Source organism: Helianthus annuus, chromosome 3 (genome assembly GCF_002127325.2).
Source record: "Helianthus annuus cultivar XRQ/B chromosome 3, HanXRQr2.0-SUNRISE, whole genome shotgun sequence".
Taxonomy (NCBI): Eukaryota; Viridiplantae; Streptophyta; class Magnoliopsida; order Asterales; family Asteraceae; genus Helianthus; species Helianthus annuus.
Window position 1 is genome coordinate 122,304,979 of NC_035435.2, and position 15,072 is coordinate 122,320,050.

The window sequence follows — 15,072 nt, forward strand, 5'->3', positions numbered from 1 at the left end:
ACGCTAGCCGGGTGTGATCTAGCCAGCGTTTTTGGCATTCCGCCGCCCCAACCAACGCCTCACACCCCATAGTCTAAGATTAATAATAACAACCATACCTAGTAAATCCCAAATTAGCAAAACATAGATTAATATTGTAATAAAATGACCTTTGTAGTCAAATTTAATACACAAAATTACTAACTATTATTACAAATGTTTTAGGTCCAACCCAAGCCATCAAATATGCTCATTTTACCACCTCTAGTGTTGGTAGAATTAACTGTATCCAACATACTGTTAAGCACGCCAAATTTGTCTACACTTCAAGACGAAATTTCAATGAACTAACCTTTCTTGAAAAACAAGAAACCGAAACCCGCTTGTACGAGCGATTTTCTGATTGTCCATCGATTGGGTGCAACGATTCTTTAGCTGCTATTCATACATTTCTTTATATTTTATACACTCAAAAAGTGTTTGCCAATGATTTTTAGTATATATTTTTCTTCATTACATGTTTAACATTTCTCATGCTACTGTCTAGCTTTTACCTTGAACGCTAACTAACTGCGATATGCGCCTACATAACCGTAAAATCCTAAAAAATCCCACTTTGAGATCTTGAACTGCTCCGGCAATCTCAGCTGAGAGTTTTTCATGAGATGAATCAATCTGGCATACAGCAATCTCCGATGGGTAGATACCCCTGTTTAAATTTCAACAAAAAGCATGAATAAGTAAGGCACCTTTTAAGACATACATAGTTTATAAAAACATAAATGATACCTAACTTTCAAATAATTATATATATGTATATGAAATGTAAGGCACCTTTTAAGACATGAAGTGTTTAGAGTTACTGTTGCCTTTTTTCGGCTGTTTGAATCAAAGAAATAGAGCTCCAGATCAAGGCGTTCATCTGCAAGTCAACAAATCAATAAAGTTTAATCTCGCTCTTAATCAATGAATTAAGATCATATGACTCTTTACCTAAGGATGTGTGAAATTTTGCATGAATCAGATTCTTTAGCTCTATACTTGCAAGTTGTATCTCCTCCATCACATCCACCAAATTGCCCAAACGAGAAGTCGTCATCTATCAAAAAAAAAATTAATAAAATACATATATTTAACTTTGAATTGTACGAGGTTAGCATGTGTTGCATATTCTAGTTAAGACATTTACTTGTGTTGCTTGCGCCAAGCTTGTAGCACCGACATGCTTCTGTAAAAAGCCAGCATCAAAGACAAACCCGAACGCAGTTGAAGCATCCATATCTTTAAAATTCTATAATGCAACAAGGCTGTTAGTAAAAATAAATATAAAGACTTAACAAATCAAAGCATACGGGAAATCATCAAATCAAATATGTAACATTTCACCTTTTGTATATTCCTTTGATTTAATGTATGAGAAATGGAACTGCATGCGAGTACACCGGAAGTAACCGTCAGCCTGTTATTAGCAACAAAGGAAATTTAACAGTGTTAAAAATAAAGGTTCCGATGATGTCATGGTTAAAAAAAATAATCGGGTCCTCGAAAGGGGTACCTTTGAGACAATAGGCCAAGGTAGTTAAGAACAACATCATGATGATCTTTGCTATTCTTCAGATCGTCTAGAACCCAAAGCTGGAGGAACAATAAGTAGCATAAAAATTTATCGTTAATAACATAAATACCGTATTTTAATATCACGTTCTAACTTGATGATTGTAAGTTTGTAAGTCAACTAGTCAAGTAAATACAGAACCTGCATTTCCTTTCGTATGATCTGACAATGTGCTTTTTTCACCAAATGGTTATTAGCAAATGCAATAGTGTCAGCAGTATTGGGTTCTCCTTTCATCTTACACATTAAGTTGGAAATTTTTTTATCGATTTCCTCTTCTGCTTGCCTCATTGAAGTCAACGTGTCATTGTCTACTTGGCACTGTAAAAATCAATAAGGATATAAACCCAACTAGTCTTTTTATGATTAGCAGTTCACATTATAAAGTTGGTTCAATACCTCTTGAATGTCCATATTATTGTCTGATAAGGGCCGATGATTAATACTTTGAACATGTTGTGAATCTCGTAGAGAATGGTTCAACTTTAATGTTTCAGACTCTTGAATTGCCGAGGCGAGTGAATGCATATTTTTCTACAAATAAAGAAAAATGAGAAGATAAAGAAAGAAATTTTGTTAAAAAAGATGTACGGTGGCATTCAATACCAGTAACCTCTCTCGTTTCACATGCATTAGCTGCAACTTTGCTTGCTCGTGCACAAATTTGCACAATATTAATCGTGTTTCTGCTGCTCTGCAATTTTTTAGTAAAAAACATTGGAGTTCAACACACATATAATGAACCAATCTAAGAATTGATATAATATAAATTTCATTTTATCTTGAATATTACTACTGAAAACTACGATGGTATGTATAAATTATAAATGACCTCAATACATATTACCTTTTATCTTTAGAATGCATGTCACTAGAAAGAAGTTGATATGTCTTTGATCTCTGTAGCGGCCCGAGAATATCAACCATACGATCAATCTGCAAAGACAGCAACCAGCACAAATATAGTTGAAATCGAAAGAGAAATTAATTTATTTTACTAGTCAATAGTGGTAAAAGGTATTGAAAATAAAGAGATATACCGCATGCAAATTCATCTTATCAACTGAATGTGAAAGAAGATTTGTCTCTCTAAAGAATTTTGTATGAATCTGCAAAATAGAGTGTCTGATTAACACTAATATACGATCAAAAGTAACAATACTTGCTCAAAGTGGAGTTTTGCATCCACTGAAAGCCATACAATAACAACACAAATTAGCAAGTGACAACCAAACCTTAGCCAAATGTTCCAAATTAGGACCGATAGTTGACATTTCACTGTCACTTGGGAGTTCAAGATGAGAATTTGAACCCAGTTTGACTTTAGCAGTTTTTACGACAGTCTCGTGTTCAGCTTTTCTTTTACGCTCAGCTGAGCTTACGTCAGACTGTACATTTTCTGCATGTAAAGAATCAGCGTTGTCGTTCAATACGCAGGGACTTGTACCAAACTGATCTTCCACATTCTGAAAAAAATTGTAACACAAGAGTGAAATAATCTTTAGTAAATATACTAAACTTGTAAAAAAAGGAAAAATAAAATAAAAAATAAAGGAAGAGTACCCGACCTTATGACAAGATTTTTCATCGCCATTTGATACAAGAGAATCGTTTGTTTGTTCCATAGAGACATCACTTTCTCTTATAACTGATTGAATGTTATCATGTTGTATATCTTTTGATAAGTTTGTTAACTCCCCCCTTGTTTCTGAATTATTGTGAACATCATACATAAAACCTTTCCTGTCACACATCATTTCTTCTATATCTGCAGCCTTTAAAAGATTTTGCTGCATGTGTTCTCCAGAGCATGCGTCTTCAGACGATAAAACCAATTGTGATGCAACTTCAGGCAAACTTTCCTCATGATTTACGGTCTTATTATCCTCAGGGTTTGTAGTTGCATCATCTTTCTCTAACAGATTACCGAAAGGAGTCATCTTAGAGAGACCAATTAACGATCTAGAGTTTGAATCTTCAAGTTTAGCATTCAACACAGCCGAAAAGGGAGAGGCTTCTAGAAGTCTAAGTTTAGAGATGCTTTTTTGTAAAGATGAAACACTAGCTCTTCGAGTAACACTTGTTTGATTATTTGAAGGAGTCACGGTTCCTGGAGATTTAAATAAGCCAACGCCATTTGAAAGCTTGTGATTTGGCGTGTTTGTTAAATAGGTTATTGAACCTACTAAAGGAGATTTTTTTTCCTTTTCTGTTACATCATTTATATGATGAGCCATATTAATATGATTTGAAGGAGTGCCTTGATTAGTTGCCAAGAATTCCGTGCTGGAGATGATTCCATATGCATCTTTGACGGGATCGTTTGTTTTAACAGTAAGAGCGCCCTGTAAATCAAAAGTAAGAAGGTGAAATAAACATAGTAAATTAAGGAAAATCAAGTAGCTAAACAAGAATACAGTTTTTTCTAGATATGCATTCCAATGGATGGCGATATACTACATAATATGTTACTCATAGATTCAAACAATGCACATTCAATAGAAAAAGAAAACATACATTAAATGGTTTAATGCAACCAGCTAGACATATACATATGCAAGTTTCTCATAATGTGAATCATTCCTCAAAGGTCAAATTATGCATTGTAATTACATACCCATATCTAAAAAGAAAAGGTTAATATATATAAAAAAACAAGTGCTGATTTTTTTTTTTTTTTGAACGGCAAATTTTGGATCACTGACGGACCACGAGAGTATCATCGTGCCACCAATGAAGCCACCCGATCATATCCATCTCCACTAGGCTATAATGCCTATACACCAATTCAGGAGGAAACCCAATAAATCTGGGAAAAAAAACCCTTGTGGGAACCGAACACAGGACCTAATGGTACCTAAGCCTTATCCCACCCCCAAGATGCCACTATGTGAAAAAAACAGGCAGGTCTGGCGGGTGGAGTAACAAGCCAAAACGGATGATTATTTGACACTTTGACAAGAAACACATTTGTCCAAAATCTTAAAGCCTTTTGTAAATAGTAAGTGTATCAAATATGATTAAAAAAATAAACTATTGAACAAATATCCAGTTTTTATAATCTGATTCAGGATTTTGTATGTTTAAAAAAATAAGGTGACTTTTGACCCATTTGACATGTTTCCCTTAAACATTACTTTTTATTTGACCCATTAGTCCATTACACATAAAATATAACCCGAATTGACCCGTTCAAATTTGCCACCTCTAGTATTAAACCATGGGGCTCAGACATCTGGCAGAAACACAAGTATCAAGAACAGATCACTTCAATATGCATATTCATTAATGTGGGTGGATGTAAAGAGAGACTGTGACTGCTGCATAAAGCAAGAAATGACAACGCTACAATCAAAACAAACAAACTATAGCAATAAGAACAGCAATAAAAATTTGATTTTGGTAGTGGATCCTTACCCTGATAGACTGATTAGGGGTTAGTGGTTTGGAAGCCATCTCATCACGTTTATCAGAAACAACTTCGTTATGCTCCTCATGACTGATAAATCCTGACCTTTCATTATCTTGATTATAACTAAAATCCATAAAATCAGACCCGTTCTCATTTTGCTTTCCATCTTTTATCGGTGACTTTAGCACCGAAATATTGGAGACCACATGCATATCGTTATTGTCCTCTGTCATGAGCGGGTCCATAACAGGCAATAAGTTCCCATAGTCATACTTATCATGATAGTGTCCAACAAGACTCATGTCATTCGATGGAGAACCTGCGCTTGTATTAGAAGTAGAGATATTGGGGTGGAAATCCGGCTTGTTCACTAGTGTCAGTTGCATGGAGTTTCTTGTATTATCGGAAGGAACGGAACTTAGAGTAGGGGTTTTCTCCTCGAAAAGGTGAACCCGTGTGGAAGTTTTCATGTCACCTGAATCTGATCTGGCAAGGCTATGGTAATGCATTGAAAATGCAGTTGAGTCCATGGTTTGATCGTGGTTTTCATCTGAACCAGCAGAGTCTAGTAAATCTCGTCTAATAAAATTTGTTGATACAGGACCAAAAAAATTATCTTCTGCAGTAGGTAATTAATTTAATATGAAAAAAGAAAAACAGTTGTCAGAACCTTAAAATTGTGAAGTGGAAATCATAGACATAGAAGCATCTAATTTACTTCTTGTGTGGTGATACTATCCAAAAATTGGTTATGAACATGTTACTTTGAGTTAATCATAGTTGTTAATGGCGAATAGCGACAAATAGCGATAAGGTACCTATATGCTACGTAGTGAATAGCGATAAATAGCGGGCGGCTATTTTATAAATAGCGATACACTAGAAAAAAAAATTAAAATTATATATATATTATATCAAAATACCCTGGTATATATGCTATTGTACATGTGTTTTTAACAAAAACCTAAAAAACCAGCTATTTTATAGCTATATTTAAAGAAAACAAAAAAATTTGTCGCTATCTATCACTACACCCCTAATAGCGAGCCTTGACCTATACGCTACATAGCATGCTATTATAGCGATCGCTACGCTCACTATTGACAACTATGAAGTTAATATTATACAAATCCTACAAAACAAAGTCTACTAACCTATCCTGTGTGTAACACAATAAGACATGTTATCAGACTATCAGAAGAGGATGCATCAAGTAAGTCAGATAACTGAGATAGTGATATTCAGTTAGCAACTTCTCTTAAATAAGCTATATTCCCAGAACCTAAACAAAAAAAAAGGATCACTGTATGTATTCCATAGGTGAAGAATACATCATGCTAAGTCTCATAAAAATATTATTGTTCATAAACATAGAACAGTGAGAAAGTTTGAAAAAACTTTACCGCAATAGTCACGACAAGTCTAACCCTCTGTTGTCAAGGCACACACGTAGGCATAGTTTTCAGGACGAGCGCAGCCTTCTTGCTACGCTTCAAAAGCCCCGCTTTCCGGCCAGAAATCGTCTGAACAGGTCTAAAACAATTATACCAGCCCTAGACAAACCTAAAACATGTCTAAAACCTCTAAAAATTGTATTTTTATCCTATGCGTCTCGCTTATAAAAGCCCTCAGCCCCTCATTTCCTTTGACAATTATGGTCTACTCTGCGCTAATATGTCTAGTTGCAACCTATAACAATCTTTAAGGTTTAGAAAAATCATAAAAAGTTTTCTTTTCAGTGGGAACCTTTGAATCTCCTAAAAAGCCCAATTTACCATAAATAATTCAAACAACTAACAAAACTGTGAAAGTGACAAATTCACCATAATTTAAGCAATCAAATGAAAATATTATTAATTAAAATTATCAGAAACACTTGCCATCATTGGAGGTAGCAGAAATGGAGCTTCCAGCGGAGGATGGAGACGCAACCACCCGAATAATCGGTTCGAACTCATCCTCCTCCTCATCATCATCATCATTATTATTGTGTGATGGTGAGGTAGGGGGATCGGGAAGCTTGGGGGTTTCGAGGTCTTCGTCACGGTTAAATATGTGAACGAAAGTGTTCTCAGCAAAGCTGACGCGCCGGGATCGTTTTCTATGAAAGGCCGTTGTTGCTTCGTCGGTTTTGGTGTTGGAGTGGTCTTCTGCGGCCACCGGTGACGTCATTTGTCTTCTCCGGTGGGGAAATAATTAAGAAGATTGGATAGCTAGGGTTGTTGAGTGCGTATGTGGAGTGTTCAAATTTCTTTTGTGCGGGAAAATGTCATTTTTAAAAAATATGAAATTTCTTTACAAAGCTTCAGATCTACTAAAACTTGAATGGGCATCATTCATCCTCGTTGACTATCACAGATCGTAACACTGACCACATGTATGTATGGCTGTAAACGAGTCGAGCCGAGTCGAGCCAGGGTGGGGTCGAGCTCAAGCTCGAAATTAATTTAGGCGGTTAAACTTGGCTTGAGCTTTACGTCAGAGTTAAACGAGCCTAAGAACGAGGCAACAAGCCGAGCTTAGCTCGAGCTAGGCTTGGTTACAAAATGAGCCAGCTTGGTTCACGTCATCTCAAATTGAGTTTTTTTAGCTAGTTTTTCTCGAGCTTCTTTCGAGCGAGCTACGAGCCGAGCTACGAGTCGCGAGCTTTATGAACAGCCTTGTGTTTCCTTAAATCACTAATTTTTTACTTTTTTTTTTTTTTTTGTTTCTTGTTTTACAAATAATGGAAATTCAAGAGTAAACTGTTAAAATGGTCCCTGTGATTTGGTCATTTTTACTCTTTTAATCTAAACTCAAACCTTTTGAATTTGGGTCCATGTCGTTTCAATTTTATTGTCATTTTCATTCAAAATCAAAAGCTGATAAGATTTTTCAGTTAACATCCAGTTTTTTTGTCTTTTTTCTCCCTTTTAATAAAGGGCAAAATTGTCAGATTTTTTTAATTTGTTATAATAAAACGTTAAAAGTCCATTTTGCCCTTCATTAAAATAGGGGTAAAAGACAAAAGGCTAGATGTTAGTTGAAAATTCTGACCAGATTTTAATTTTGGTTGAAAATGGAGAAAAAATTAAAACCGAAGGAAACCAGATTCAAAAGGTTTGAGTTTTGGACTAACGTGACCAAACCTCAGAGACTATTTTGGCAGTTTACTCTAAATTAATTAAAATTTAGTCATTTTAGACCACCCGTAGTGGGGCGTGGTTTTTAAAAAAAAATTGAAAAAAAGCCCCAAAACGCCCCTCCCCCCACTACACCGGGCGTTATCCGGCGTTTTTTTGGAAAAATTTGTTGTCCGGCATTTTATTTAAAACGCTTAATTTGGTTTGAATGATGGTTGACTGGCCAATCATTTTTGAGCTAGTGTTTGACAACTTTTGAAAATGGTACCCACATGGTCACTTTTGGCCAATCACTTTTGAGCTACCCACATGGTCATTTTTGACAACTTTATTTAAAACTTTTTTTTGCATTAAAAATAATATGGGCATTATTGGAATAATGCCCCACTACACCATTTTTACAATAATGCCACATGCTGACTGGGATGACACGTGTCAAATAATGCCCCATGGTGGGAGCATTATTTTGTTCCACCACTACACGTGGTCTTAGAACAATTTTAAAATTACATTATACTATCCGTTAAAAAAAACCTCGTGAACAGTACCTCAAAGATACGTGGCTTACCTATTCCACAAGGTTCACTCCCTCATTTCCATCTGTTCTTCTTGGAAACAAAATAGTCAGAGAGAGACCGGAAAGATAAACCAGAGTAAAAGATAGAGAGCAGTAAGAGAGAAAGAAAGATACGGCTAGTCTCCGGCAAACGGTGTACCACACTCGCCTCCCACCCGCAGAACCGACTTCGACAACTATAGGTTTGTCACGTAAAGACTCGATGGTTCAGAGGTGGTAGTGTCGAGTTCCGATGAATCTAGGGTTCCGTCGTGAACCATGATGACAGCTGTGACAGAGGTATAGATGGTATGATATGGTAGCCGGTATAGATGGTTGGGGCTCAAGTGTTTTCTGGTGGTTCCCTTTGTTTCCAGTAAAGATGGTAAGAAGCCAAGTCTTAGTTCTTTTTCTGACAGGAGTCGTGACTAGTTTTAGTAACGTCTCAGGCAACACTGTCGGTAGCGGTTCACGGAGGCAATCGTTTGTGTTGTTTAAACATAACTCTTGTTAGGGTTTTGGTATCTCTAAGTGTTTTCTGGCGTGCTTATAGGAAGTGATGGGAGGCGGTCAGTGTAACATCCCGTGTATTTTGCCACGCTCTCCCTCCTTGGAGCACCTCATCTGCCACTAATCCATATCCTAAAGCTTTAGGACACATGTTAGGAGATCTTGACTTAGTATAAATAGGTGATCATGGTGTTCATTTTAGTCACACCATCACATTCACTTTAAACACTCTCTTGGAGCTTTTGTGGAGTTAGGAGTTGCTCTCTCAAGTGTTCTTTGTAGTCTTCAAGTCCAGTAAGTCATCATCCTTTGGTCAATTTTGTTTATTTAGCTAGCATTCAACTGAAAGTCAAACAGTTTGACTTTCGTTTGACTTTTAATTCTGACCATTTTGGTCAAGTCAAGGTTCGAATCGAACTTTTCCTACATGATCGTAATAATGAAGGTATGAATCCCCTATGATCATACCCAACGATAATCACATTAAGTAGGCGAAATGATGAGTCAAGTTTGTTATATATAAAAGTCAAGGCTTGAAAATATGCGTGTTGCGATAATTGAATTTCTAACTATCTAAACCACTTGTTTTGATATCATAACAGATTGTATAAACTTATAAAGCTTATTTTGACATGCCCAACTTGTCATACTCAGTTTAGCACTCGTTCTTATGTCGAAAGTCAAGCAGTTTGACTTTTGCTTTGACTTTCGATTTTGACCCGTTTGATCTATTTTAGAACCAAATCAAGGCATGTTACGTGACCATAATATTACAGGGAATAACCCTATGAGGTTATATCTTTTGGTCATATCATTTGAAGGGTTATTTGACGAGTCAACTATTTATACTTTTAAAAAGGTCAAAAATGCCCTATTGGCGTAGAAACGGTTTTTAAACCTAAGAGGCATATAATTTGACCTCAAGAGTGATCATACAATATTTTGAAATATGTTTTGACATAATGGACTCGTCATAGACCTATTCGACCACCCGATGGCGTATTTGCGCACTCGACTAGTTTAAATATATAAAATATATAAATTAGCCGAATTAGGTTTAAACTTTTCAAAATCACTCCAAATCAGAATGCTTGGTTAAATAGCCCATATTCAACGATGCTTCGCACTCGGAAGGGTATAAACCACATTCTATCTGGTCAATGCTTAATCTAGCGAAACCAAACAATATTCAAAGTAACGAGTCAAGTCATAGAACTTACTAAATGACTCGTGAACATTCTAACGGATATATAAATCTATTTTATTCTGGACTATAGAGCCCTCCAAATTGTGCCTAGGAATTTACAACTTGAATTACGGTTTTGCTTTAAAGAACTTATTTAATAGTTTATTTGCTAAGCAAAAGTAAATACTATTAGCCTATTTTATTTGAAAACTTGGGATATGACATTAGCCACTTGGAGCGGGTATTATATAAATGGGCAAATGCTTTCATAAATGTAAGAACCCGATTAATCCGTTTTGCTTGAATAACATTAAACATTGGGGGTTAATGATACCGAGTTCGGACGTCCCGACTCATCAATTAGGAATGTCCATATAAAATATGCACAGGGTTGTAGGCATACACCCGGAAGACGTTATATTAAAGATGGTAAGTACCATGATCACATATCGACATAGCTTTCTGGTACCCGCCTGTATTGACAAGCATGTAAAACTGGTGACAAGAAATCTATCCCAAGAAATATTAAGTGATCAACTACGGGTTATCACACACACACATAGATATAGAAAAAGTGTAACATACAATATGCCTTATCGTACGAACGTACACGACTTGAAATCACATGTTATATAAAATAGACGTATGTGTAAATTTGGGAAAATCGCATGGGGCATATACAAATCGCATGGGGGTGATTTAAATCGCAAACACATGGTTGAAACTTAAATCGCACGTTGGAAAACAATCGCGTACGTAATGTACGTTAAGCCATTTTGTACGTTAACTGGCCTCTAAATATATATATATATACATACAAGGCTATCACCCGGGAACATCCCGGGTTAGGAAAATTTAGTTGTTAATACTAAAAGATACATAAACAAAATTTTGAAAGTCGTGACTATCTTATTTACGTCGACACAATAATTTATTTGTTCCGTTTAATCAGTTTCCTAACTTTGTCTCTATGTGTATTCATAGTTTTCGTGTAAAGTTTATTACCTTTTAATTCTTAATGAGATCTCAGTTAAAAAATGTTTAGTTTCCTGATACAAAATGTTATATTGTTTGTTTTTAACTTATATTATATTATTCTTTTAGTTGAATTTTCAACTAATAAATATATATATAGATTATAAAAGTGTTATTTTTATACATAACCAGTAAATATTCATGATTTGTTTTTAAAAAAAATTAATCGATATCGTCAAAATAGTTTTAAAATCGTTATCAAACATAAATTCCAATAAATAAAAACATAAAACTTTACATAATTTAAACATGTAGCATAACACAACATGACTACACCGATCCACCATCTAAAATACTCCCACTTTGACAAATATGAAAAGTCTTTTATACCCTTAACCCCTTAATATATACCCTTATGAGATATGAATATCATATCAGTTTATCACACTTCTCAACAAAATCTCTCCCAACTTCCAACACCTTCATCGAACAGAGAACATATCATCATCTTCATCGACATCGCTAAGTATACCATTTTCATCGGTGAACACACCAACATCTTCATCGCTGAACATATAATCTTCATCTTCAGCTAACAGATCTTCTTCATCAACTTAATAATCATCTTCATCAGGTACATCTTGAAAACATGGGTTTAGTTTTGTTTGATTCTATACTTTCAGATATCATGTGATCATTTGGTTGATTAGAGTACAGATCTATGTTGTTTTTTATTGAAAGTATAAAAGTTGTGTGTTTTTATTTCTGAATCAAATGAGAATAAACAACTTTGTAGTTATTTGCACACATCAAGATTGATACTTGAAATGTGAAAACAGATATTTGGTAAATTTCGAATAATTTTGGTTGGTTGTGTGAGAACTGTTTAAAAAGAACTCATCGGATCAGTTCGGATTGATGTGTTCTTCATATTGATTTTTGGTTTGACTAAATTATTTGAATATCTTATTTGGGTATTTTTTATTTGATTCGATTATTTGAATGTGTTCATCATTTTGATTTTTGGTTTTGGTTTGATTGGATGATAATCATGTATTTGGGTATTTTGGGTTCTTCATGTTTGTTTTACTTGTGAAAAAACAGAGTGTTGTTAATGTTTGTTTTGCTTTGAAAAAACAGAATGTCTTTATTGTTCATTTAAATGTATTTGATTCGATGATAATCAGTTATTTGGGTATTTTGGGTTATTCATGTTTGTTTTGCTTTGAAAAAACATACTGTGTTTATTGGTCATTAAAATTTCAATGTGTTTGATTTGATGAAAATCGGTTATCTGGGTATGTTGGGTTCTTATTGTTTCTAATGCTTGTGAAAAAACCTAGGGTTCTTCATTTTTGTTTTGGTTTGTTCAGGTTTGGTTTTAAAGTTTTTTTTTAAATATTGTACAGAATGGCTGAGGATGTAAAGATACGCAAAACACCAACTACAAAGGCGAGAACACTTGATAACCTCCTAGAAGATGGTGCAGTGCACATAAGGAAGTGATTGATATGAATGATTATAACCCCCGTGTAGCTCTTGGATTTTTCTTGAAATTCCATAGCTCGCTAATTACATATCTGCCACTGGGGTTATATTCATTCATATCTGCTACATTCCAAAGTGCACTCAACAGAAAAGAACCACAATTGTTTGTTTTTGTATTGTATGTTACGGTTTTTTGTTATCTAGTCTGTAACGTTTTGTCTCTGTATTGTATGTAGCAGATATGAATGAATATAAAATTTAGGGTTTAATAATTTGTTATACATTTTATTATTAGATTGCATTTGTTTATTCATGATTAAAAAGCTATGATTTAAATCACATCTTTATATTATAGATAACATATTAAAAAAATATAAAACTCAAATAACCACATCAATCATACTATAAAATTCAAAATACCATTGTTAAAAACCGTAAAAATGATAACAATTGATTTCAGTTCATAGAAATATGAAATAACTTTATTTCTTGTGAGCTTTCTCCAAATCATTGAAACTACTTGAACTTGAAGACTTGTACACGACTACACATCACCCAATCTACGTTTGAAGATTTTAGTGCTATCAGAACTGGTGTTAGAGTCATCATCTTTAACACTTGGAATGTGAATTTTCTTTTTGATAAATTCTTTATCATTGACCTAAAATAAATGTAAAAATTAATTAAATATGATGTAAATATTAATGTATTAATATGAATCATGTATTGAAATAAAAAATACCTCAGTTATTTTCATCTTTTCTTTGAGCTCATTGATAATTACCTCATCATCAGTCATGTTTGTGACAAAATACATCTCATCAAAGTTAGTCAGATTATAATTTGTTATCTCAATTTTAAAAGCAAACATCTTTCCAGTTAACTTGTTTAAATCCACGGGAAACATTACTTCTTCAATATCCTATCAATAAAAATATTTTATACAATTAATACAATTTTGTTAGAAATATAATGAAAAAAATATATATGAGAAGTAAAAATTATTTATACATACAGGTGTTGTATTTTCTTGAAACAATTGTTCAGCCGACTTGAGAACAACTTTTTCGATGATTTCATCAACCAGATGATGAAATAATATTAGTGGAACATCATCACTATTGTCTTCAACTTGAGCTTTTATTTTGAATCTAATTAAGTTAAATATAAACATACACATATAAAAATCGATTATTTTACAAAACATATAAATATTTAAATAGATAAAAATAGCTTATATTACCTAGGAACTGGATATATAACACTTTCATCACAATCAGGGTTTTTGCACACATGAAAAAAATGTTCCTCCAAACTCACGCAGTCTATAAAATCTGTAGACGCCTCCGTTAAACATTTAGCACACTCTACAAAGTGCCAACCAAAATGCTTATCTATAGCCTTAATAGTAGCAAGTATGATAACAACTTGAGGCTGTTTAAATTTAAAATTACGAAAATCATTAATTTAAAAAAAATTATACTTATTGCATTATACAAATATATACGAACCTTCATAATTTGCCAAAGATCATATATGTTTCTCAAAGGATTCTTTAGGATAAATTCATGACTTGACATCTACAAAATATAAACGAAAAGTTATTTTTATATGAATAAAACAAACTAAAAATTAGAATGAATAAAATAATAAACTTCTTGTAGATTACAGTAAAAAAAAATATAAATTCATACCTTGTTAAATTCAAACTCAAATACAAATTTCTGACTTCAAATGTATGAATTTCTAACAACTTTGAACATCTATTTATAATAAAGTTTTAATTTAGGAAGTTGTTTAATTTAAATTGATATATTAGGATATAATACATAAAATAAATACTAAGATGATTGTATTTACGTTTGGATTTTGAAAATGATATTTAATATCAATTTTAAAATTAAAGTAATGAACAATGGATTTTATAAGTATTGAAAGTATCTTTTCGTTTTTTTTTTTTGAAATTTAAAACCTATATTATATTATAATAATTAACAAACTGTAAGTCAATATTTTTAAACATTGTAATTTTTTTAACCTACATTTAATAAATACCGTATGTATTTAAAAAACCCAAATTTACATTTTGTACTCTGACTAAATATACAGCCGGATTTTAGTTTTATCGTATAACTAAAATAGATATGAATATATTTAAATAATTAAATACTTATAATAAAATATTAATTTTGGAAGTTGTTTAATTTAAATTGATATATTAGGATATAA

General features: G+C 33.4%; 1 protein-coding gene across 1 annotated transcript; it reads right to left on the minus strand.

Annotated features, from left to right (window-relative positions):
- Nucleotides 1–244: 244 nt before the first annotated feature.
- LOC110878534 lies at nt 245–7,289 on the minus strand. Its single transcript, XM_022126852.2, has 15 exons — nt 6,887–7,289; nt 5,012–5,625; nt 3,163–3,939; nt 2,830–3,060; nt 2,635–2,703; nt 2,442–2,530; nt 2,201–2,288; nt 1,994–2,128; nt 1,736–1,915; nt 1,535–1,614; nt 1,366–1,438; nt 1,169–1,270; nt 973–1,078; nt 814–901; nt 245–688 (listed from the first exon to the last, which is right to left on the minus strand). Exons 1-15 carry the CDS (start codon nt 7,176–7,178, stop codon nt 523–525), a joined length of 3,090 nt encoding a protein of 1,029 aa, XP_021982544.1. The 5' UTR covers nt 7,179–7,289; the 3' UTR covers nt 245–522.
- Between the last annotated feature and the right edge of the window lie 7,783 nt (nt 7,290–15,072).

What these genes read in the sequence shown, in the direction of transcription:
- LOC110878534 (XM_022126852.2), bottom strand. Translation starts at nt 7,178, where the DNA reads ATGACGTCACCGGTGGCCGCAGAAGACCACTCCAACACCAAAACCGAC. An exon ending in ATAAGATGAATTTGCATGCG is followed by an intron (nt 2,531 to 2,634) that starts GTATATCTCTTT and finishes CTGTCTTTGCAG; the next exon opens with ATTGATCGTATGGTTGATAT. An exon ending in AACACTTCATGTCTTAAAAG is followed by an intron (nt 689 to 813) that starts GTGCCTTACATT and finishes AAATTTAAACAG; the next exon opens with GGGTATCTACCCATCGGAGA.